Here is a 21,799-nt window from a genome sequence, read left to right on the forward strand (position 1 = left end):
GGCGGCTGCAGGCCGGGAACGGGCGCGCTCGGCTCCTTTAAGAGGCGGGACCGCAGGGCGCAGCCTCCGCGGCCGTGATTGGCTGAGGCGGCCGTCTCTCGCCGCGGTTGCCCGGGAACGGCGCCGGGGTCGCGCGGCGGCTGCGCAGAGCGGCGCGGCGCTGTCGGGAGGGGGCGCGGGCGCGGGCGCGGGGCTCCGCGGGATCGCCGCCGGGCCGAGCAGTTCCCGCCGCCTCCGCGGCCGCCGGCGCCATGGGCCAGTGCGGCATCACCTCCTCCAAGACCGTGCTGGTCTTCCTCAACCTCATCTTCTGGGTGAGCGGGCGGCGGGGACGCGGGGCGGCGGGGGACGCGGGGCCGGGGCGGCGGAGGCCCGGGCGACGGGGACGCGGGGCGGCGGAGGCCCGGATGGCGGGGACGCGGGGCGGCGGGGACGCGGGGCGGCGGGGGACGCGGGGCCCGGGCGGCGGAGGCCCGGGCGGCGGGGACGCGGGGCGGCGGAGGCCCGGGCGGCGGGGACGCGGGGCGGCGGAGGCCCGGGCGGCGGCGGGGACGCGGGGCGGCGGGGACGCGGGGCGGCGGAGGCCCGGGCGGAGGGGACGCGGGGCGGCGGGGGACGCGGGGCCGGGGCGGCGGAGGCCCGGGCGACGGGGACGCGGGGCGGCGGAGGCCCGGGCGGAGGGGACGCGGGGCGGCGGAGGCCCGGGCGGCGGGGACGCGGGGCGGCGGAGGGGACGCGGGGCGGCGGAGGCCCGGGCGGAGGGGACGCGGGGCGGCGGAGGGGACGCGGGGCGGCGGAGGCCCGGGCGGAGGGGACGCGGGGCGGCGGGGACGCGGGGCGGCGGGGACGCGGGGCGGCGGGGACGCGGGGCGGCGGGGACGCGGGGCGGCGGGGACGCGGGGCGGCGGAGGCCCGGGCGGCGGGGACGCGGGGCGGCGGGGACGCGGGGCGGCGGGGACGCGGGGCGGCGGGGACGCGGGGCGGCGGGGACGCGGGGCGGCGGGGACGCGGGGCGGCGAAGGGGACGCGGGGCGGCGGAGGCCCGGATGGCGGGGACGCGGGGCGGCGGGGACGCGGGGCGGCGGGGACGCGGGGCGGCGGAGGCCCGGATGGCGGGGACGCGGGGCGGCGGGGGACGCGGGGCGGCGGGGACGCGGGGCGGCGGGCCCGGGCGGCGGCGGGGTCGCGGGGCGGCCGAGGCCCCTCTGGACGGCCGAGCGGGGCCCCGTGGCCGCCCACGGCCTCCGCCCCGACGCCGCGGCCTGCCCGCCGGTGGGCGCCGGGTCTGGCGGTGAGCGGCCGGGCGGGGCCTGCGGGCCGGGGAGCCCCGGTTGCCGACCCCCGTGGCGTGGCGCGGCGCGGGGCCCCGAGTCGGGCGGGGGCGGGGGCGGGGGCTGCGCCTCCCGGGCGGCGATCCCGGAGGCCGGGGCGCGGGGCGCTGACGCCCTCCACAGGCCGCGTCCACGTCGCCGCCTCGGGGCCGGCCCCGCTCCCCGCCCTCCGCCCCTCGCCTCGGAACGGAAGGGCCCGGGCCGCCTGGGAGCTGAACCGCCCCCCCCCAGGCGGATCTGCGTGGCCGGGGACTCGGGCTCGGGGCTGCCCCCCACGGCTGGGGCCCTACCACCTGAACCCCGGCTGGGCCTTCTGGGCCGGCATCGGGCTGCCACGGTACCCCACGCCCGGGCCTCCTGGTTAGCTAGGGGTGCAGGCAGGTCCCCGACGCCGCCTCGGCCTTGGGCTTGCGGTTTTGAAAGCACTGCACCCCCTCTCGAGTGGCGGCTTGCGGGAGGTCTTGGGCCCCACTCAGGAATGTGTTCCTGACCCCGGTCTTTGCACCCCCTGAGCCCTCCGAGGAAGCAATCCAGGTCCACACCCTTCCCTCCCGGACCTTGCACCCGATAAACCTTTTTAAACAAGCTCCCCTCCTAGTTTTATTTAAACACACACACGCGCGGTCCCCACGTCACGCCTCCATCGCAACTGCGCTGCCACCAGCACCGGCCAGGACCGTCTCCTTCCTCCCAGTCCAGAACGTTCCTTGAAGAACATTCCCTCTAACCCTGCTTCTGAGTAATCTTTCCTCCATCCTCTCTGCCAACAAGCAGGCACCCCTGTTCTGGAAAGAGTCCCTTCTGGCCCCTAACAAAGAGGGAACCTGGTCCTGGCTGCTGGTCAGAACCGGATACTGACATCAAAGGCCCCTATCTGCTGGGGGGGGGGGGGGGGAGGCGCCCCTGGGCAGAACTGTCCACCCGGCCCTGGGGCTTCTACTCAAACCGAGGTTGCTCATTCTTTGGGTTACAGGCGTGTGGTGCGCGTGTGAGTGACAGTATCGGGGCTTGAACTCAAGGCCTGCGACTTGCTTGGCTTTTTCACTTGCGCTGCAGCTCCACTTCTGGCTTTTTTGTTGGTTCGTTGGAGATACGAGTCTCAGGGACTTCCCTGCCCAGGCCGGCTTCAAACCACCATCCTCAGATCTCATCCTCCTGCGCAGCCAGGATGACAGAAGTGAGAGACCAGGACTCGGCTACCTACGGGCCTTCTGAGACAGGGAGACGAGTAAGCAGGCACCTGCGGCTGTGCCTGGGCACCTACCCCAGAGGCTGAGCTCTGGAGTTGGCGCTGAGGTTCACGTGGTTGAGCACTAGCCCTGCGTGAAAAAGCTCAGGGACAGCACCCAGGCCCTGAGTTCAAGCCTCGAGACCAGCACAGAAAAATGTTCAGAGACATCCTCCCTCCAAAACGAGAAACATTTTGTTATTAGGGAAGAAGATACTTAGGACACAGAAACGTGGCTCCGCACCCCGAAAATTCCTGGTGACTTGGTAGGCATAGCTGTTTGGCTTTGGGCACGGTGTCAGGTGACGTGTGGGCTCCAAACTCAGGACAGGAGGTGGGGTGAAGTGCTGGGTGTATCAGAACTGTTTCCTAAGTCATGTTTCTGTTAACTGAATTGGCAATGTGTTTAATGAGCGGTGATGTGGACAGAGATAGGAGAAATAGCCCCAGAAATACTCGGCACAGGTTCATCTGACAGCCCAAGCTGGTAGGTTAGTCTGGCGTTGTTTTGGCCTCTGTACTGTTTAAGAATAGGCCCACACTAAACCAAGAAATAATCAGAGAATGGAGAGTTTTTCACCACATTCCAGCACGTTGCGGTTCGTAGCATGAAAGATGGCTGTGCACAAGTGCAAGAAGACACAGTTCCGACTTTGTAGAGCGGCAATGCTTTAAATCTCGGCGTGTCAGAGCTGGGCTCCAGTTGGTTCCGGAGGGCCGGGGGTGTCTGAGGCTAGCGGCGGAGCCTTAGAAGCTGCTGGAGTAAATATTTAGCTCATCTACACCTGTCTGGGTGCTGGACCAAGGTCAGACAGCATTCTTCATTTGGTACATAGGAGGCAGAGATCTAAAGGATTGTGGTTCGGGGCCATTCATGACAGAAAAGCCCGAGAGACACCCACTCACCCCCCAAAACAAAAACCACAACAACACACACACACAACATTTTTAAAGCATCACAAGAGCTTATGTAAGAATGACATCGTCACTTTGCGAGTTTCCTTCTGTGACTCTGCAGAAACACCAAGACAGCTGTGGAAACTCCTAAGAATGGCTTTGTTTTCAGGGGAGCAGGAGGGCACCCGCCCTGTCCTGGTTTCCCCTGTGAGCAGGGGTGTATTAAAGGGGACGGGAGAGCAGTTGCAGCTGAGTCTCTAGGCCTTGGCCTTTCCCTGCATTCCCCTCTCTGTCTTTGTGAAGAGGTTTGTTGGTGATCTGCCCCTGCGTGGTGACTGAGCCCAGCCACTTCCTTGGTGTGCCTCCCCTCCCCTCCCCACTCAGTCCCCTCCCCTCATCCCCTATCTACTCGCTCCCTGCCCCTCCCTGCTCCTCCCCCCCTCCTTTGCAGCTGCTTCGCTGGCAAAGCTGGGATCCTTTGACAGCTCCCAGTGCCGTCCTGGCCCCTGCAGAGGAGGATTTAACCCTGCTCACCTCTATTTAGCTTGCCTATTAATAGCCAGAGATCGCAGTTAAAAATCCTGGTTGAGTGCCAGGGCCCGGCCCCACGGAGCCTGCGTGGCCGCCAGGGCCCGGCCTCGGGCCGCCCCCACGGAGCCTGCGTGGCCGCCAGGGCCCGGCCTCGGGCCGCCCCCACGGAGCCTGCGTGGCCGCCAGGGCCCGGCCTCGGGCCGCCCCCACGGAGCCTGCGTGGCCGCCGAGTCGCCGCGGGCTGGGTTTCTGGCTCCAGCTGTTGTGGGTCACCTGCTTGGTACTTTGGTGTCATGGCGTTGTTGTGTACGTGTCCTGCAGCTGAGCTCACGCGTGCCCGAGCAGATTCCACCGCGAGGAGACACGGGTTGTCTCGCACCTGGGGCGGTCTGTGGACGAGGAACGCTTGGCGTCATTACGTGAGGTCCGGGACCAGGACTTGCAGTCGGTACCCGATGCTCTCACTCGTGGGCTGGGGCTCTACCCACCGAGCCGCGCCTCCAGCCCTGCTTTGCGTCTTGGTAGACAGCAGGGCAGCTTTCTCGGAGGCCCCGCCGCATCTGTCCCAACCCCGGTTTCCTGCCGCAGTCAGAATTTCCCACACAGGGCGAATTGTATAGCAGGCTCTTCCAGTGGAACAGCCTTTCGTCACTTTATGCCTGAAATGCGGGTCTTCCCATTGCCATCTGCTTCAAATTCATGTTCTCCCGTTTCGCATTTTCTATGCAGGCCAAAACTTGTGCTTCTTAGCTGGGCGTTGTAGCACACACCTACAGGCCCAGCGGCCCAGGAGGCTGCGGCTCCCGAGCTCAGAACGTTGAGAACCAACTTACCAAGACTCCTGTTGGGGGGCAGCTCAGCCACTGGAGGGCTGGCCTAGCAAGCTCGAGGCCCGGGGTGCAATTCCTAGCAATGCAAAACCAAACAAGAAGGTCAGAAACAAAACCCCCAAGCTTCATTGACTAGAGGCTGAAAGCACGGAACTCCACAGTTTTTAAAGGTTTAAAGTTGCTTCCATTAGTCTCGCTTTCAAAAGCCCAGGGTTATATAAGAACACATTCCCCTTCCTCCTTCTCCCCTCCCTCCCGCTCATTTTAAATCACGTGACTTTCCCAACTAAGTGGCCTTTTCCAGATCTGACAGTAATTCCAGTGGTGTAAGAAAATCCCCCATGCTGCCCCCGCCTGGCCACTCACAGACCCAGGCATGACCAGGAGCTCAGGGGCAGAGGGGTGGAAGACCTCCCTCTCCCTCCCTCTTTCCCCCTCTCTCCCTTTCCCCCTCCCTTCTCTCTCTCTCCCTCTCTCCCCCTCCCTTCTCTCTCTCCTCTCCCCTCCTTTCCCTCCCTCTCTCCTCTTTCCTCCTTCCCCTCCTCTCTGTCTCTCTCTCTCTGTCTCTCTGTCTCTCTCTCCCCCCCTCTCCCCCTCTCCCCGCCCCCCGCAGTCCTGGGGTTTAAACTCAGGGCCTGGGCGCTGTCCTGAGCTTTTGCGCTTAAGGCTAAATGCTTCGCCCCTTGGAGCCACAGCTGCGCTTGCGGCTTCCCCGCGGTTCTCGGAGCTGCGACGCAGCCTCCTGCGCCTTCTGCTGCGGCCGCGGTCCTCGGCTCCGCCTCCTGCGCCGCTGACACGAGGGGCGTGAGCCCCTGGTGCTTGCTAGTCGGAAGACGATGGAGGCGTCTGTGTCAGAGGGTGTCTGGCCATCCCATTAGGCCTGATGGTGCTCACTCCCGAGTGGAAGCGTGGCTCCGGGCTGTGGTGTGGGTGTGGGCCGTGGGCGCGGGCCGTGGGGCGCGGGCCGTGGGTTGTGGACGTGGGGCACGGGCCGTGGGTGGTGAGCGTGGGCCGTGGGCGCGGGCCGTGGGCGTGGGCACGGGCCGTGGGTGGTGAGCGTGGGCCGTGGGCGCGGGCCGTGGGCGTGGGCACGGGCCGTGGGTGGTGAGCGTGGGCCGTGGGTGCGGGCCGTGGGCGTGGGCACGGGCCGTGGGCGGTGAGCGCGGGCCGTGGGCCGTGGGTGCGGGCCGTGGGCGGTGAGCGCGGGCCGTGGGCCGTGGGTGCGGGCCGTGGGCGGTGAGCGCGGGCCGTGGGCGGTGGGCATGGGGCGCGGGCCGTGGGTGGTGGGCATGGGGCGTGGGCCGTGGGCGGTGGGCATGGGGCGCGGGCCGTGGGCGGTGGGCATGGGGCGCGGGCCGTGGGCGGTGAGCGCGGGCCGTGGGCGGTGGGCATGGGGCGCGGGCCGTGGGTGGTGGGCATGGGGCGTGGGCCGTGGGCGGTGGGCATGGGGCGCGGGCCGTGGGCGGTGGGCATGGGGCGCGGGCCGTGGGCGGTGAGCGCGGGCCGTGGGCGGTGGGCATGGGGCGCGGGCCGTGGGCGGTGGGCATGGGGCGCGGGCCGTGGGCGGTGGGCATGGGGCGCGGGCCGTGGGCGGTGAGCGCGGGCCGTGGGCGGTGGGCATGGGGCGCGGGCCGTGGGCGGTGGGCATGGGGCGCGGGCCGTGGGCGGTGAGCGCGGGCCGTGGGCGGTGGGCATGGGGCGTGGGCCGTGGGCGGTGGGCATGGGGCGTGGGCGCGGGCCGTGGACTGTGGGCCGTGGGCGCGGGGCGCGGGCTGTGGGCCGTGGGCTGTGGACGTGGGGCGTGGGCCGTGGGCGGTGAGTGTGGGCCATGGGTGCGGGCCGTGGGCGGTGAGCGCGGGCCGTGGGCGGTGGGCATGGGGCGTGGGCCGTGGGCGGTGGGCGTGGGCGCGGGCCGTGGGCGCCCGGCGTCGGTGAGCTTGGCGGAGGCCGGTGTGTGCCCTCGGGGCTTCCGAGGAAGCAGCCGCGCTCGCTCCCGTGAGGCGCCGCGGCACCTTGCGACTCGGTGGTGGCAGAATCGCGGCGCGGCGCGGCCCGGGGCCTCCCAGAGACGCCCACCGCAGGCCCGGCCCGGCCTCCCGGGGCTCCGGGTCACCCTGGAGCTGAGCAAAGGCACCCGAGTTGTCCCGGGAGCCTCTCGCGTTCCCATCCTGGCCTTCGAGAGACGATCGGGACGGTGGACAGAAGGGAACGCAGAGTTTGGCATTGCACTGGTCGGGTCCCTGCTCGGCCACTGCGTGTCCTTCCGCTGTGTGGAGGCAGCGTGGGGAGCCGAGCCCTGGCACTGGCGTATCTGGACAGGCCAGAGCTGCCCAGACGCCGGCGGCCATGAGTATCCGTCTGTGTGTCCTCGTCACACTAGATAGGGCTGGGGTGCTGGGGGTGGCTTAGGAACAAGGAATCTACTGGAAAGGAGCGCAGCGAGGCAAGGTTTGCTTCTGCAGAAGTGCATGCCGTCAGCCAGGAATGCGGCAGGCAAGCAGCGCACCGCGCAGGCAGGCTGCTCCCCTGTTACCCCCAATCCAGCAGCCCCCCTCCCCCCCCGTTGGGATTGGCCGAGCTCAGGTTCACAGTTGCAGAAGGATGAGACTTGAGTAACAGATTCATGGAGCTTCTCACAAGATGTCTGAAGATGTTCAGAAAAGGACGTAACTAAAACGCGGTTAGCAAGGGCCAAGCCAGCTCAGGAGCCTTTCAGAAACACAGTTCACTCCAAATTAACAGCAAGGGGCTGGGAATGGGGCTCAGTGGTAGAGCGCTCACCTCGCGTGCACGAAGCCCTGGGTTCGATTCCCCAGCACCACATAGGTAGAAAACGGCCAGAAGTGGCGCTGTGGCTCAAGTGGCAGAGTGCTAGGCTTGAGCAAAAAGAAGCCAGGGACGGTGCTCAGGCCCTGAGTTCAAGCCCCAGGACTGGCTGGCAGAAGGAAAAGATGAATGGGAAGGAAGCAAACTCCCCGCAGCCTTCCTCATTCAGGCTCTCCCGGCCCGTCACTGACCGAGACGGCGCGGCGGGCGGTGGGGTGCGCTGGGCTGGGCTGGGCGGTGGGGTGCGCTGGGCTGGGCTGGGCTGGGCTGGGCTGGGCTGGGCGGTGGGGTGCGCTGGGCTGGGCTGGGCTGGGCTGGGCGGTGGGGTGCGCTGGGCTGGGCTGGGCGGTGGGGTGGGCTGGGCTGGGCTGGGCGGTGGGGTGCGCTGGGCTGGGCTGGGCGGTGGGGTGGGCTGGGCTGGGCGGTGGGGTGCGCTGGGCTGGGCTGGGCTGGGCGGTGGGGTGCGCTGGGCTGGGCGGTGGGGTGTGCTGGGCTGGGCTGGGCGGTGGGGTGCGCTGGGCTGGGCGGTGGGGTGCGCTGGGCTGGGCGGTGGGGTGCGCTGGGCTGGGCGGTGGGGTGCGCTGGGCTGGGCTGGGCTGGGCTGGGCTGGGCGGGGCGCTGGGCTGGGCGGGGCGGTGCGGGTCTCACGGCCCGTGGGCGGTGTCTGCAGGGAGCCGCGGGCATCCTGTGCTACGTGGGCGCCTATGTCTTCATCACCTACGACGACTACGACCACTTCTTCGAGGACGTGTACACGCTGGTCCCGGCCGTGGTCATCACCGCGGCGGGCGCCCTGCTCTTCCTCATCGGCCTCATCGGCTGCTGCGCCACCATCCGGGAGAGCCGCTGCGGCCTGGCCACGGTGAGCCGGGGTGGGGGAGGGGGGTGGGGGGGCGGGGGAGGGGCGGGGGTGGGGGCGGGGCGGCGAGGCGGGGGGGGGGGGGGGGCCAGCACGCGGCTGCTCATCAAGACGCCAGTGGGAGCCACCGCCCTCCTTTCTCTCGTACTCAATTTCCGACCGCGTGTTCTTGCAGTTTGTCATCATCCTGCTCTTGGTTTTCGTGACGGAAGTTGTTGTTGTGGTTTTGGGATACATTTACAGAGCAAAGGTACGTTGTAGTCTGTGGCTTTCACGATGCGTCTGTCTGTCTGTCCGTCTCTGTGTCTGGGTGCATGCGTGCGCTCCAGTCCCGGGGTTGCACGCGGGGCCTGAACTTTTTCACTGGCTCCTCAGAGCTCAGCATCCTGAGTAGCTGGGATCACAGGCACGTGGCTGGATCTTCTTGACCGTAAACATCCTGTTTTCTTCTGTGACCTCAAAGGAACTCCACCCGAGTAGCTGACCGGCTGAGAAGTTCATTCACTTCTTCAGCCGCCGGAGTCCTGCTACTATACAGTGGGTGGAATACCGAAACTTTGTTTCAAGAGGATTAATTTAACTTTCCATTGCTGCTCTAAGACATAGAAGAGTTTTAGAGTTGTGATCCTGCCTTCCACCCCATCCTGTGGAAGAGGCTCCTGCCAGTTCAGGGTGCAAAGGTCCTGTGGCCATCACCTCCTTCTCGCCCTCCTTCCCTTTTCTTCATCATTCATTCCCTCCTCTTCTTTCTATTTAGTTTGCTTTTACTTCCTGCCTATAATTCCACTTAGGGCTGAGCAGGCTGCTTTCACTAATTGTGATAACATTTTAGAAGCATGACAGATAAAATGGATTCATTCCTGTGTAAGCGAAGACATGGTAGGCCATGTTGATATTCAAGGTAGGTTCTCTAGCTCTGATCTTGTTATCCCGTCACTGGTGAAATTATCAAGTGGTTCTAATTGGTTTTGGGGTGGGGGGGTGTGAGTATATCTGGTGGAAGAAACGTTTATTATGTGGCACCAGAGAGCAGTGCTGGTATGTGTCCAAAAGTGTGTGTGCGTGCACGTGTGCTAGTCCCGGGGCTTGAACTCGGCCTGAGCCATCCTGAGTTTCTTGCTCGGGGCTGGTGCTCGACCACCTGAGCCACGCCTCTGCCTCTGGCTTTTCTGGCGACTAGCTGGAGATAAGCTCTCAGGGCCTTTCCTTCCCCGGCTGGCTTTGGGTGAAGATCCCCAGATCTTAGGGTTACAGGTATGAGCCACCAGTGCGCAGCTTGTCCAGAAATGATCTCACAGAAAGTGGCCGCTTTTTACCTCCTTTAGGAAAGGAACAAGCAGAAGTTTTCAGAAAACACACTGGGAACTTAACTGGGAAAGACGAAGACATCGTTCGCCATTGAGGGTGTCTCTTCCAGGGCGCCTCCCTTGCTTTTGCCTCTATGTGAATCTGCACGGAGGGAAGAAGGGGAATTGCGAAGAGCTGCGGGTGTTCCGCTCCCCTGACCGGTGTTGCTCTGTCCTGGTGCAGGTGGAGAACGAGGTTGAGCACAGAATCCAGAAAGTGTACAAGACCTACAATGGAACCAACCCTGACGCCGCCAGCCGGGCCATAGACTACGTGCAGAGACAGGTGAGCGGGGCGCCCCTGGCTGCGGGGCGTGGCGTTCCGTCCTCCGCCCCTGTGCAGGCGTCCCGGCCTTCCACAGCCCACGCCTGGGGAAGCCAAGCCAGCCAGAAAAACACCTCACGCCTTTGTGTGTGTGTGCCAGCACTGGGGCTCGAACTCAGGGCCTTGCACACTCCCTGAGCTTGAGCCACAGCTCGACTTCTGGCTTTGGTTGGAGAGGAGAATGTTGGATTTGTCTGCGGGGCTGGCTTCAAACCTTGCTCCTCAGGTCTCGGCCTCCTGCGTAGCTAGGGTGCCGGGCGGGAGCCCCTGGCCTGGCCCGCCTTCCCTTGATTGCTCTGCTAGACATCGCAGAATGGAATGGTACAGTCAGAACTAGAGCACATAGAACCCCGGCGCTCAGCGTCGTGGGGAGTAAGAAAGCCCCCCGTTCGCTCCTGCAGCTGCACTGCTGTGGAATTCACAACTACTCAGACTGGGAAAGCACGGACTGGTTCAGAGAGACCCAGAACCAGAGCGTCCCCGTGAGCTGCTGCCGGCAGAGCGCCCGCAGCTGCAACGGGAGCCTGGCGCGGCCCTCGGAGCTCTACGCGGAGGTGAGCCCGCACGGACGGCCCGCCCCTGCCCCCCCACCCCTGCTCTACGCGGAGGTGAGCCCGCACGGACGGCCCGCCCCTGCCCCCCCCACCCTGCCATCCCCCCCCACCGCCCCTGCCATCCCCCCCCACCGCCCCTGCCATCCCCCCCCCCCGCCCGGCCGTGTCTTGTGTGGTGATCGCGGTGTCTGAGTCACCGGGTAGCCCTGCCATGAGGCCCCCCGCTCCCGCGAGGGCGGCCCGCGGCCCAGCCCCGCCTCCCCAGGCGCTGGCTGACGGTGCCCGTGCGGTGCCCGTGCGTTGCAGGGCTGCGAGGCGCTGGTGGTGAAGAAGCTGCAGGAGATCATGATGCACGTGGTCTGGGCGGCGCTGGCCTTCGCGGCCATCCAGGTGAGCGCGGGCGCCGCAGCGCAGAGCACTAGTGAGGGTTCGACGGGCACAGGGGACCTGGAAACGGTGGGAACTCCGCTGTCTAACCCGCGAGTGGTGGGGATACCCCTGTCTAACGAGGATATGGTGGGGATACCCTTGTGTAACCCAGGAGTGTTGAGGATACCCCTGTCTAACTGGAAGTGGTGGGGATACCCCTGTCTAATGAGGATATGGTGGGGATACCCTTGTCTAACCCGGGAGTGATGGGGATACCCCCGTCTAACCCGGGAGTGATGGGGATACCCTTGTCTAACCCGGGAGTGATGGGGATACCCCCGTCTAACCGGGAGTGGTGGGGACATCCCTGTCCAACATCTTGTCTCTAGACCCACTCCCAGAAAGGTGGGCGGCCCTGTGACCCGGAAGCAGAGGCAGCGGGCAGGGCTCTGCTTTGTCTCCTGCCTTGCGTGGGGCGTGAACTGCAAACAGAACTATTGCGGGAGGCTTCTTCACTTTTTCCTGCTAAGCTTGGCGGTGTGGTCGTCATGCATACTTTGAGTATGTTGCAGAATGGAGTGCTCTTTCCTCCTCTTTCCCTTCTCCCTCCCCAGCAGGTGTTTTAGTAGACCTCACTGATGGGGAGGGGGAGAGGCGGCACTGGGCTTTGAACTCAGGGCCCCCCACTCAGCTAACAGGAACTTCACTGCTGAGCAAAACCTCCAGCCCCGAACCCAAGTCGTACCGCTTTCCATTAGCTAGGAATGGAAACGTCATTCCTTTCGATCTTCTGTTTTCCTGTCCTTTGGACTTGACGTATTTACTTGGCTGGACTTTGAATTCTGTCTCGTGCTAGCATGGCTGGCAGTCTAGCGCTTGGGCCACGCCTCCACCCCTGTGTCTTGCTGGTGATTTTCAGGGTAGTGCTGACCTTGGCCTTGAACCTGAGCCTGTGCTCCCGGCTTCTGCATGGCGAGGGTTGCGTGCACCCGTGCCTGGCTTGAAGGCTGTATTTGTAGTTTTATTTCTGTGGTGCTGCGATTGAGCACTGCTCGCCAGACAAGGCCGCCGCGGAGCCGCATCCCGCGGACGCTTGGTTTTCATTTTACTTTGTTTCATTGAGGAAGCCCCGCCCTGTCGGCGCGAGCTGGCTCTGAACCCCGGGCTCACGCAGCCCTGCCGCCTCAGCCTCCCCCCGCCCCCCAGGCTCCCTGGGCGTTTGCTTCACGTGCACCTAGCCACGAGCTGCTCCAACTTTGGGCGCTGACTCTTTGGGGTGATCCTTCTAGGAAATGCTATTTTTTGGTTGACAGAAAGGATTCCCGGTAATAACTGCGGTTGAAGCCCGCTCCATCTTCCTGGCGTGATTCTTCCCAACTGCCCATCGCGCTGTGCGGCGGCGCAGCCCTGCGGCTGGTGCCCGGGGGGGGGGGGGGGGGCGCGTGTGCGGACCAGCTGGCGGCGGCTCAGTCGCCTTTCACTTCATCCATATCCTCCCGGCCCCATCCCCCCCAACCCCACATGCCCATCTCTCTCACCCCAATTAAGTGACTCCGAGATGGGAGGACTGCGTTGAGAGCCAGCCCCGGCGGGCAGATCCTCAGACTCCCACAGGAGGCACGCGTGGATCAAGTGGTAGAGCGCTGGCCTTGAGGGAACAAGCTGAGCTGAGTACAAGGCCCTGCGTTCAAGCCTCAGTGATGGCCAGGAAACAAATCAGTTCTTCAAACGGGCTTCAAGCTTAGAAAGCGCTGGGCGTCTTTAAAGCGTTCGATTGAAGCCCATGTCACCGCTCGCTCAGTGTCAGGTACTGCAGGGCCTGCCCTGTGTCTGTGGGAACTGGAGCTGGCACACGGTGACGGAAAGCACCTTCCCGCGGCAGCACGGCGGCGGTCCACTCTGCCGATACCGAAACGGCCCAGTGCTGCTGGCCATGGCCCCTGCCCCTGTAAGCCTTCGCGCTGCCCCTCAGGAGCAGTGAGGTGATCAGCGGGGCTACGGCTCATAGTTCGATTATCTGTGCGAGCATTCACTGAAACTCATACGATACGATATGAAGGAGGTCTCTTCCCAGGCAAATCCTAAGTTCTGCATCCCTAATGGTTTTATGGTTGATAGTAAGCCACACCTATTAGCATGCAGCAGAACCTTCTGGAACGGCAGGCTACTTAGGCTGGTGACACGCCCTGTGTAGACCCGAAAGGCAGGCACAGCCCGCCGCTCATCTGGTGATGTGGTGGGCAGGCCACCGCCTGCATGTTACATTTTACTCACCCCGACACGAGGGAAAGAGGCCAAAGACCCCATTTTTTTCATTCTGTTTAAAAAGCCTAAGTCAGGGATCCAAAGCTTTCAGAGTGTTCACTTGTCAAAACCTAGTGGTATTGAAAACGAAAAACACGTTTAAACACTAGTTTCAGGGGGGACATCCATCTGAATTGACCCAAGAGTTTTCCTAAGGTGTTTTCTTTTTTTCAAAGAGTGCCTAGAAATGCTTTAGTCTTTCGATACTCAAAATCTAATGTACATCGTGCCCTATGTGTGGGAGCAAGAAAAAGAGAGAGCAAGGCGTTTGTGTGCCTATCCAGACGGAAATGTATGGAGAATTCCGTCATCATTATGGAGGTGAAGAGCTAGAAAGAATGCCTGGGGAGTCTGGTCCTCAGCCGCTGGCTTGCCACCTGAGGGGGAGAGCAAGTAATGCGGCTTGTGACACTTTAGCCGGGTCAGATCCCTAATGACTGACACACACCTGTCCCGCTACACCGGGGCTGAGATCGGGGGTCTGGGAGAGGAAGGACCTGTCAGAGCTGGGACTGGGCAGGACAAGGCAGCCTGCCGGCAGCAACGTGAGCCCCTTCCCCAGCAAACCAGTGATGGCTGGAGTTCCAGGTTCATCATGCTCAATCTACCATGGCCGGGGGACCTAAAGTCGCCATCATAAGACTGTTTGGATGTACAGCGCATAGAAATGAGTTTCTCTAGGATGCAGATAGAAATATACATAGCATTAGCTCAGAATATTTCGTAAATGTTCCACAACATATACCAAGAATGTCGTTAAGGGGCTTTAAGTGTGTGTGACCATGGGGGGGGGGGGGTGTTGAACTCAGGACCTGAGCACTGTCCCTTAGCTTTTTGTCAGAGCTCTACCACTTGAGCTACACCTCCCTCTGGCTTTGCTGGCTTTGCTAGCCTGGCCTGGCTTCGACCTGGGATCCTCAGATGGCGGCCTCCAGAGTAGCTAGGCTGACAGGTGTGAGCCGCGGCTTCTAAGGTGCTTGGAGGCGGCAGGCAGTGACTTGAGCAGGTGTGCGGTGTCCCGTGGGTCTGGTGGTCCCCGTGGAGGGTGGGGGCCCAGGACGCCTCTCGCTGTCTGTGGGCCCTGGTCGTCGTTCCCTTCAGACTCCCTGCCTTGGCTGGGGTTAGATCCCCCCTGAAATGAGCGGAACAGCGGGGCCTCTCGCCTGCCAGGGAGGAGCTGGAGCGGCCAATTACCTTTCCGTGAGCCCTTGGGCTGCTGTTGACGCTGATGAGAGGCCGGGGCAGAAAACCTGGAGTCATTTTCTCTTGAATCCACCTCCGTCCTCCTGCTTGGGGAGGGGGGGGGGCCGTGCCCCCAGGGCCGTTCGTGGGTTGGAGAGGAGGCTCTCCTCCCCGAGCCTTGGGGGGCGCGGCCGCGTGGACGCGCGGGCCCCGCCCCTCCCTGATGGACGGACGCGGGCCTGCGCCGGGCCTCGCACTCGGGGCCCGCGGGCGTCCTCGCTCGGCGCGCCAGGCCGTGTCGACGGGCGCCCGGTGGGCGGAGGTCCCAGGGCGCCCGAGGTGGCGCTGGGTTCGAGTCCCGGCTCCGGCCGACCCGGGCGCCGTGCTGACGTCCCTGTGCCTTGTCCCCGCAGCTGCTGGGCATGCTGTGCGCCTGCGTGGTGCTGTTCCGCCGGAGCCGCGACCCCTCGTACGAGCTGCTCATCACCGGGGGCACCTACGCCTAGGCCGCCCCGCCCCGCGCTCTGATTGGCCAGGGCGGCTCCGCCCCGCCCAGAAGCGCACGCGCGTGCGCACTGCTGTCTGTCGGCCTAAGCGGGCCCGCCCCGCCCCGCGGCCTTGGGCGCACTCCGACCCCTCGTCCGGTGAGGCCGCCGCCAGCCGGGCCGAGTGGAGCCGCCCGCCCGCCCGCCCTTGTAGAGTAGTGCTGACCCCCCCCCCGCCCCGTGTAAATAGACGAGGACTCAATAAACGCCCGGCGCCGCCCGCCCCGCGCCCGGGCCCCGGGCCTGAACCGCGCCGCCTCCTCCTTGGCCGCCCCCGCCCCCCCCCCCCCCCCCCCCCCCGGCTCTCCGAGGTCACGAACCCCGACCCTCGACCTCAGCCTCCCGAGGGCAGCCCGCCGCTCTCGCCCGGCCGCCTCGGGAGTGGCCTTCGCAGCTCGCTGTTGTGCCCCCCAGGGTCCCGAGCGTGCGGCGGGGGATACGGGGGGGCGGAGCCCATGTCCCCCCCCACCCCCCTTCCGGGCGCGGCGGGCTGGTGTAGGCCCGGGCCGTCGGCGCTGGCCGGGCTCCCTGGCTGGGGTGCGCGCCGCCCTCGTCACGGACGGTCCTGTGCTGGTGACTTGGCCTCCGGCACCCGCGCCTGCCTGCACCCGTCGAACGGTGGGGGGCCACGCGTGGCCTCTGGTGGGACCTTGGCCCGGAGGGAAGACCCCGCACTCGCGGTTCCCGGACGGCCCCCCTCCCTTTCCCGGCATGCCTGCGCCCGGGGGGCTGCCCTGTGCTCCCGCCACGCCCCATCCGCGCCCCGCACCCACGCACCTGAGGCCGGAGAGGCCGCAGCCAGGGCCGAGGTGCCTCCCCCCGACGCCCTGCCCGCTCAGCCAGCCAGGGCCGAGGTGTCCCCCCCCCCGACGCCCTGCCCGCTCAGCCAGCCAGGGCCGAGGTGCCCCCCCCCCCGACGCCCTGCCCGCTCAGCCAGCCAGGGCCGAGGTGCCCCCCCAGACCCCCTGCCCGCTCAGCCAGCCAGGGCCGAGGTGCCCCCCCCCCCCGACGCCCTGCCCGCTCAGCCAGCCAGGGCCGAGGTGCCCCCCCCCCGACGCCCTGCCCGCTCAGCCAGCCAGGGCCGAGGTGCCCCCCCAGACCCCCTGCCCGCTCAGCCAGCCAGGGCCGAGGTGCCCCCCCCCCCCCGACGCCCTGCCCGCTCAGCCAGCCAGGGCCGAGGTGCCCCCCCCCCCGACGCCCTGCCCGCTCAGCCAGCCAGGGCCGAGGTGCCCCCCCCCCCGACGCCCTGCCCGCTCAGCCAGCCAGGGCCGAGGTGCCCCCCCAGACCCCCTGCCCGCTCAGCCAGCCAGGGCCGAGGTGCCCCCCCCAGACCCCCTGCCCGCTCAGCCCTCCAGGGCCGAGGTGCTCCCCCCCCCCCCACGCCCTGCCTGCCTCAGCCAGCCCAGCCTCTTGCTCAGGCAGGGCTGAGGGCACAGACTGGCATCTACCTGTGCAGCACGGGTCCCTGGCCTCTGACCCGTGTGCCCGTGGGTGGCAGGTGTGGCCGGCTGCTGGGATGCGGCTGGGCAGAGTGGGGGGGGGGAGCCCGAGGCCCCCAGCCCGTGCCACTCAGTCCAGACGCTTCCTGCAGCTCAGCTCAGGCCTTTCCTCTGCCACCAGAAGTCACGGTTGTCAAGGGTCTGGGCGCCGGTCGCGCACACCTGTGGCCCCAACGACTCTGGAGGCTGAGCGCTGAGGGTTGAGGTTCCAAGCCAGCTGGAAGCTGGAAACTTCAACACTGTCTCCAAGTCACCAGCAAAAGTATGGGGATGTGGCTCAGGGCAGAGCGCTTGAGCGCCAGCCTTGAGCACAGAGGGGCTCAGAGACAGCGCCCGGGCCCTGAGTTCAAGCCCCAGGACTGCAAAAAAAAAGTGGAAATGGAGCTAGGGCTCAAGTAGTAGAGCACCAACCTTGAATGAAAAAGGGCCAAGTTCAAGCCCCAGGAACCCTGACCTGGGTCCCTAGCTGGCTGTGGAGGAGCCTGGGGGGAGCCCGTGGGGTGTGGCTGTGGTGGCGCGGCGGCCCCGGCCCCCCTCGGCCTCTGAGCGGCGTCCTGGAGCGCAGCGAGGAGCACGCGCAGACGGGAGCGAGCGCAGCGCCTTTATTCCCGTGGGAGGGGCGGGCGGGGGCACGGGCCCGGGCGGGGGGGGCGGGGGGGTCCCTCGGGCCCCCTGGGGCTCCTCGGCAGGGCAGGCGGGCTCTGGTGGGCACGGCCGCCCTCACAGCTGCTCCAGGTAGGACCCGGGGACGAAGCCGCGCCGCCCGTCGCGCTCCGCGGTCCACCAGCCGTCCTCGCCCTCCTGGACGACGGTCAGGACGTCGCCCGCACAGAGGTCCAGCTCGTCCGCGTTCTGCACGAGAGGAGCCGCGGCGTGAACCCGGGGCCCACACCCGCGGCGCCGGGGCGCTGTGCGGGGTCTGGGCCCAGCTGGCACACACACACACCCACACCCGCATCTTGGGCCCAGCTGGCACGCACGCACACACACACACACACACACACACACACACACACACACACAGCGCATCAGGAAATCAGTTCTAGCTTGGCCGGAAGGTTCGTGTTGGCCCTGACAGTCTGCACCATGGTCAGAGGACGAAGCCTGCGCTCTGCCGCCTTGGGGGGGGGGGGGTAGGCACGCCCACGCACGCACGGGGGACGCCCACGCACGCACGGGGACGCACACGCATAGGAGGCATGCGCACGCACGCACGCACGGGGGACGCACGCACGCCGGGGCCCTGCGCCCCGCGCGGCCCACCTGGGCTCTGTAGTCGTAGAGCGCGCGGTGGCCGCGGGCCGGCGGGTCCGGGCTCCCCTGCGGCCCCCGCGGCCCCGGCACGCCGATGGCCGTGTACACGATCTCGCTGTGCTCGGGCGGCGCCGAGGCCGCGGTCTCTGTGGAGGCTGCAGGCGGGGTGAGGCCGGCCCTGCCCCCCTCCCCGTCCCCTCCCCGCTCCTCGCAGCCCGCTCGGATGCCCGTGTGCCCCGTTACCAGCATGGGCCTGCGTGGACGTGGTCTTGGGGCTCCCATGAAGCAGGCCTGAGAACCTGGGGGGCAGTCAAGGGCTCTCAGGACTCGCTGCTACCCCCCAGGCGTGGGTCTGACTCGCCCCGAGGGGTAGGACGCCCCACGGTGCCCGCCATTCTCCCCCGTGGGTCAGCGGGGCCCCTGCTCCGCGCTGGGCCTGGCAGGGGTTCTGTCACCCCGGCTGCTCAGGAGGCTGAGAGCCGAGGATCACAGTTCAAAGCCAGCCCGGGCAGAAAGGAGACTCCGCTCCAGCGAGCCAGCGAAAAGCCACGCGGGGAGCTGCGGGCGGGGCGGCGGGTCACCTCTTCATCACGCTGCAGGCCAGCGGCAGGCCGGGGCTGCTGGCCGGCGGGGCGACCTCCCGGTCGTAGTAGTTCTGGTAGGGCACGGGGGCTGTGGGCAGACAGCAAGCCCGTGAGGCCCCGGGGCGGACCCCACCCCGGCCCGCTGCCCGCTCTCCCTTCCGGCCCTGGGGCTCCTAGGAGAGGAGTGGGTACCCCAAGAATGCACGGGTAGCCAGGCACTAGTGGCCCCTGCCTGTAATCTCGCTACTCAGGAGGCTGACATCTAAGGATCACGGTTCAAAGCCAGCCTGGGCAGCAAAGTCCGTGAGACTCTCACCTCCGGGAGCCGCCAGGAAACCGGAAGTGGCGCTGTGGCTCCAAGCGACAGAGCAGAGCGCCAGCCTTGAGCTTTACAAAAGCTCAGGGACAGCGCCCAGGCCATGAGTTCAAGCCCCCACACCAGCACCCACAAAAATGGCCTGGGTAGTGGGTGGGGGGCTGGTGGGCCCAGAAAGCTGCCCAGGGGGAGGAAGGCGGCCTGGCGGTGGCCCCGGTGCCTTGGCCTCGCTTGCCTCGGGGACCCCCCCCCCCGCCCACACAGCCTCCTGGGGGCCCTGGAGGCTCAGCACCACCGTGCCCCCGTCCGGCCTCACCTGGGGGCTCGGAGCCGGTGCTCTGCCTGGATGAAGCTGTTGATGTCCGAGTCCACACTGCACCCCTCCAGCGTCACCCGCACCTCCTCGTAGAGCTGGGGATGGGGAGCGGAGGCTGGAGGCCCGCGTCCACCCCGAACCCCAGCCTGGCATCGCCACCGCTTAGCCCCAGAACTGAGGCTCCCTGCGGGCGGGGGGATCCCCGTCCCAGGGCCTAGAGCCCCGCTCAGCCTCCTGACCCCCAGGCGGGGGTTCCGTCCAGCCTCTAACGGGAGCCCCTGCCCTCGCCCCCCAGATGCCCTCCTGCGCAGGGCGGCCACGTGCCCAGGCGAGCGAGGGGGGACTCGGTGAAGACAAGCCCGCGCCCCGCCCGCCAGGGGCTAAGCCAGGTCCCGGGCCCCGCGGGGCCCAGGAACCCCGACCTGGGGGCCCCACAGCACCTACTGCTGCACTGGGGGCGTGGCCCCTCCTGGCCCCGCCCCTCGTCTGTGCCTGGTGGGCGTGGCCCTCCCCGGCCCCGCCCCTCCTCTCAGGCTCTGGTGGCTGTGGGCACGGCCCCGCCCCTCGTCGCCGACGCGCGGGTGGGCGTGGCCCGCCCCGGCCCCGCCCCTCACCTCGTCGTCCCGCACGCACTGCGTGGAGAGCTGGTTGCAGTGCACCCACAGCGCGTTCCGCAGGACGGTCAGCCGGTCGAACTCCTGCAGCTGGAAGGCCTGGGCGGGCGGGAGAGGGGCTGGGGGGGACGTTCCTCTCGGGCCGCAGCCACGGCGGGGCCTGAAGGACGGGCCTCCCTCCAGCACCCCACGCCCTAGCGGAGACGGGCCTAGGGCTGGGCCTGGGGCTCCCTCCGAGATGGCCTCCCAGGCTGGCTCCGCGCAGCGAGCTCCCCGCCCCGCCCGGAGCAAGGGGGGAGACTGAGGCCGCGCGCTCGGCCCTCACCTCGCAGGTGGTCCGGTGCTCCTGCTCCCACTCGCCCCTCAGCTTCTCCAGCTGCTCGATGCTCTGCCTGTACGCTCGCTCTGGAAGCAGAGGCGCCCCTCAGGCAGGCCGGGGCCCCCCGCGCCCTCCCCAGCCCGGTGCCGGGCCCCCCGCGCCCCCCTGGGCCCCCTCCACAGCCGGAAGTGAGCGGCCCAGCTGCCGCCGCCGGAGCCCCCAGCCGACCCGGCCCCGCACCCGCGCAGACGGGAAACGGCCGCCGGGCGGGGGAGGAGGGCCCGGGCTGGGGTCACCGTCTCCTGCCCCCCCCCAGCCACGAGGCAGAGCCGGGGAGACGCTTTCCTTCCTGGGATAGGAAGGGGGGGATATGCGCAAGCGCGCGCGTGTGTGTCAGGTGGAGATGTGTCTGCGCATGTGTGCATGTCCGGCACCTGTCAGGTGTGTCGGTTTGCACACTGGTTTGCACATGTCAGTGTGCCATTGTGTACATGTCGACTGTGTGCCTGTCAAATGCCAGCGTGTGCCAGGGCATGTCAGCGTGCAGCGCGTGCCAGGGTGTGTCAGCGTGTGCCACCGCGTGTCAGCGTGTGTCAGGGCGTGTCAGCGTATTGCCACCGCCGTGTCAGCGTGTGCCAGGGCGTGCCAGCGTGCAGGGCGTGTCAACGTGTGCCACCGCGTGTCAGCGTGTGCCAGGGGCGTGCCAGCGTGCAGGGCGTGTCAACGTGTGCCACCGCGTGTCAGTGTGTGCCACCACGTGCCAGCGTGCTCCGCGGCGGTGTCGCAGGTGGGACTGTGGTCCCGCTTCCTGCCCAGCGCAGCCGGGCTGTGCGCCTGGCATCCTGGGCATGGGTGGTGCGCGCCCAGGACGCCCCCTCCCCCACCCCGCGGGGGGAGTGGGTGCAGGGGAGGCCTGGGCTGCGGGGAGGGGCAGGACTCCATACCTGCCTCGGTGGCCGAGTCCTTGCACTGCTTGGCTTTGTGCTGGCTCTGGGGGAGGAGGGGAGGGCAGGGCTGAGCTGGGCCCGGAAGATGGCGCGCACACCCCGCACACCCGGGGGGGCACAGTGACGATGGCGCGCACACCCAGGGGGCACAGTGAGGATGGCACGCACACCCCGCACACCCGGGGGGGCACAGTGACGATGGCGCACACACCCCGCACACCCGGGGGGCACAGTGACGATGGCGCGCACACCCCGCACACCCGGGGCACACTGCAGCCTCCCCCACAGAGATCAGGCCGGTTCCCATGAATGGGGATGGATGGCCGGTGCCCCCTGGGGAGGCAGGGGCGGAGGATCAGGGTTCGAGGCCAGCGGGGGCGCAGTGCGTTGTCCTCGGGCCCAGCCGCCCCCAGCGCAGAGGTGGCCAGCCAGGCGGCACCCAGCAGGACCGGAGCCGGTGTGAGCGCGCTCCCGGCCTGGGCACACCCGTCTGTGCAACGGGGACACCGGGGAGGGGGGCTCCGGCCCCTCGCCCACCCCACCCAGAGCTCCGCCCCTCGCTGACGTCCCGGGCCTCAGTTTCCTCTTTGTGCCGTGGCCCTACCACACAGCCCCCTGCAAGGACTCTTGGGGGGAGTGGCGTCCTCTCTGCCCCGCCCTGCCAGGGGTGCGCGCACAGCTGAAAAGGGCCGAGGGGAGCCTCTCTAGCCGTCCCACAACACACAGAGACCGCTGCGTCAGAGGCCAGGGTGCGGGCAGCCCCCCCCCCCCCCGCCCGGCCCCGCCCCACCTTCTCCATCTGCTTGTGGCTCCCGCCGGCGCC

The 21,799-nt window shown here is 67.2% G+C and overlaps 2 protein-coding genes across 2 annotated transcripts; one reads left to right on the forward strand and one right to left on the reverse strand.

Moving 5' to 3' along the window:
- The first annotated feature begins 161 nt into the window (after window positions 1–161).
- Window positions 162–15,375, forward strand: Tspan3 (tetraspanin 3). The gene is made up of 7 exons (XM_048329557.1): window positions 162–314; window positions 8,314–8,505; window positions 8,678–8,752; window positions 10,033–10,134; window positions 10,575–10,727; window positions 11,034–11,117; window positions 14,996–15,375. The coding sequence occupies exons 1-7, from the start codon at window positions 252–254 to the stop codon at window positions 15,086–15,088; spliced, it is 762 nt and encodes a 253-aa protein (XP_048185514.1). The 5' UTR covers window positions 162–251; the 3' UTR covers window positions 15,089–15,375.
- Window positions 15,376–17,308: 1,933 nt separating this feature from the next.
- Window positions 17,309–21,799, reverse strand: Pstpip1 (proline-serine-threonine phosphatase interacting protein 1; the record flags this gene model as incomplete). Its single annotated transcript, XM_048369080.1, is given in 10 exon segments — window positions 17,309–17,478; window positions 17,890–18,035; window positions 18,124–18,179; window positions 18,462–18,552; window positions 19,097–19,122; window positions 19,124–19,191; window positions 19,711–19,809; window positions 20,036–20,115; window positions 20,974–21,019; window positions 21,767–21,799. Coding segments are annotated over 10 exon segments (777 nt in total), but the record flags the coding sequence as incomplete, so codon positions are not given.

Source organism: Perognathus longimembris, chromosome 20 (assembly GCF_023159225.1).
Source record: "Perognathus longimembris pacificus isolate PPM17 chromosome 20, ASM2315922v1, whole genome shotgun sequence".
NCBI lineage: Eukaryota > Metazoa > Chordata > Mammalia > Rodentia > Heteromyidae > Perognathus > Perognathus longimembris.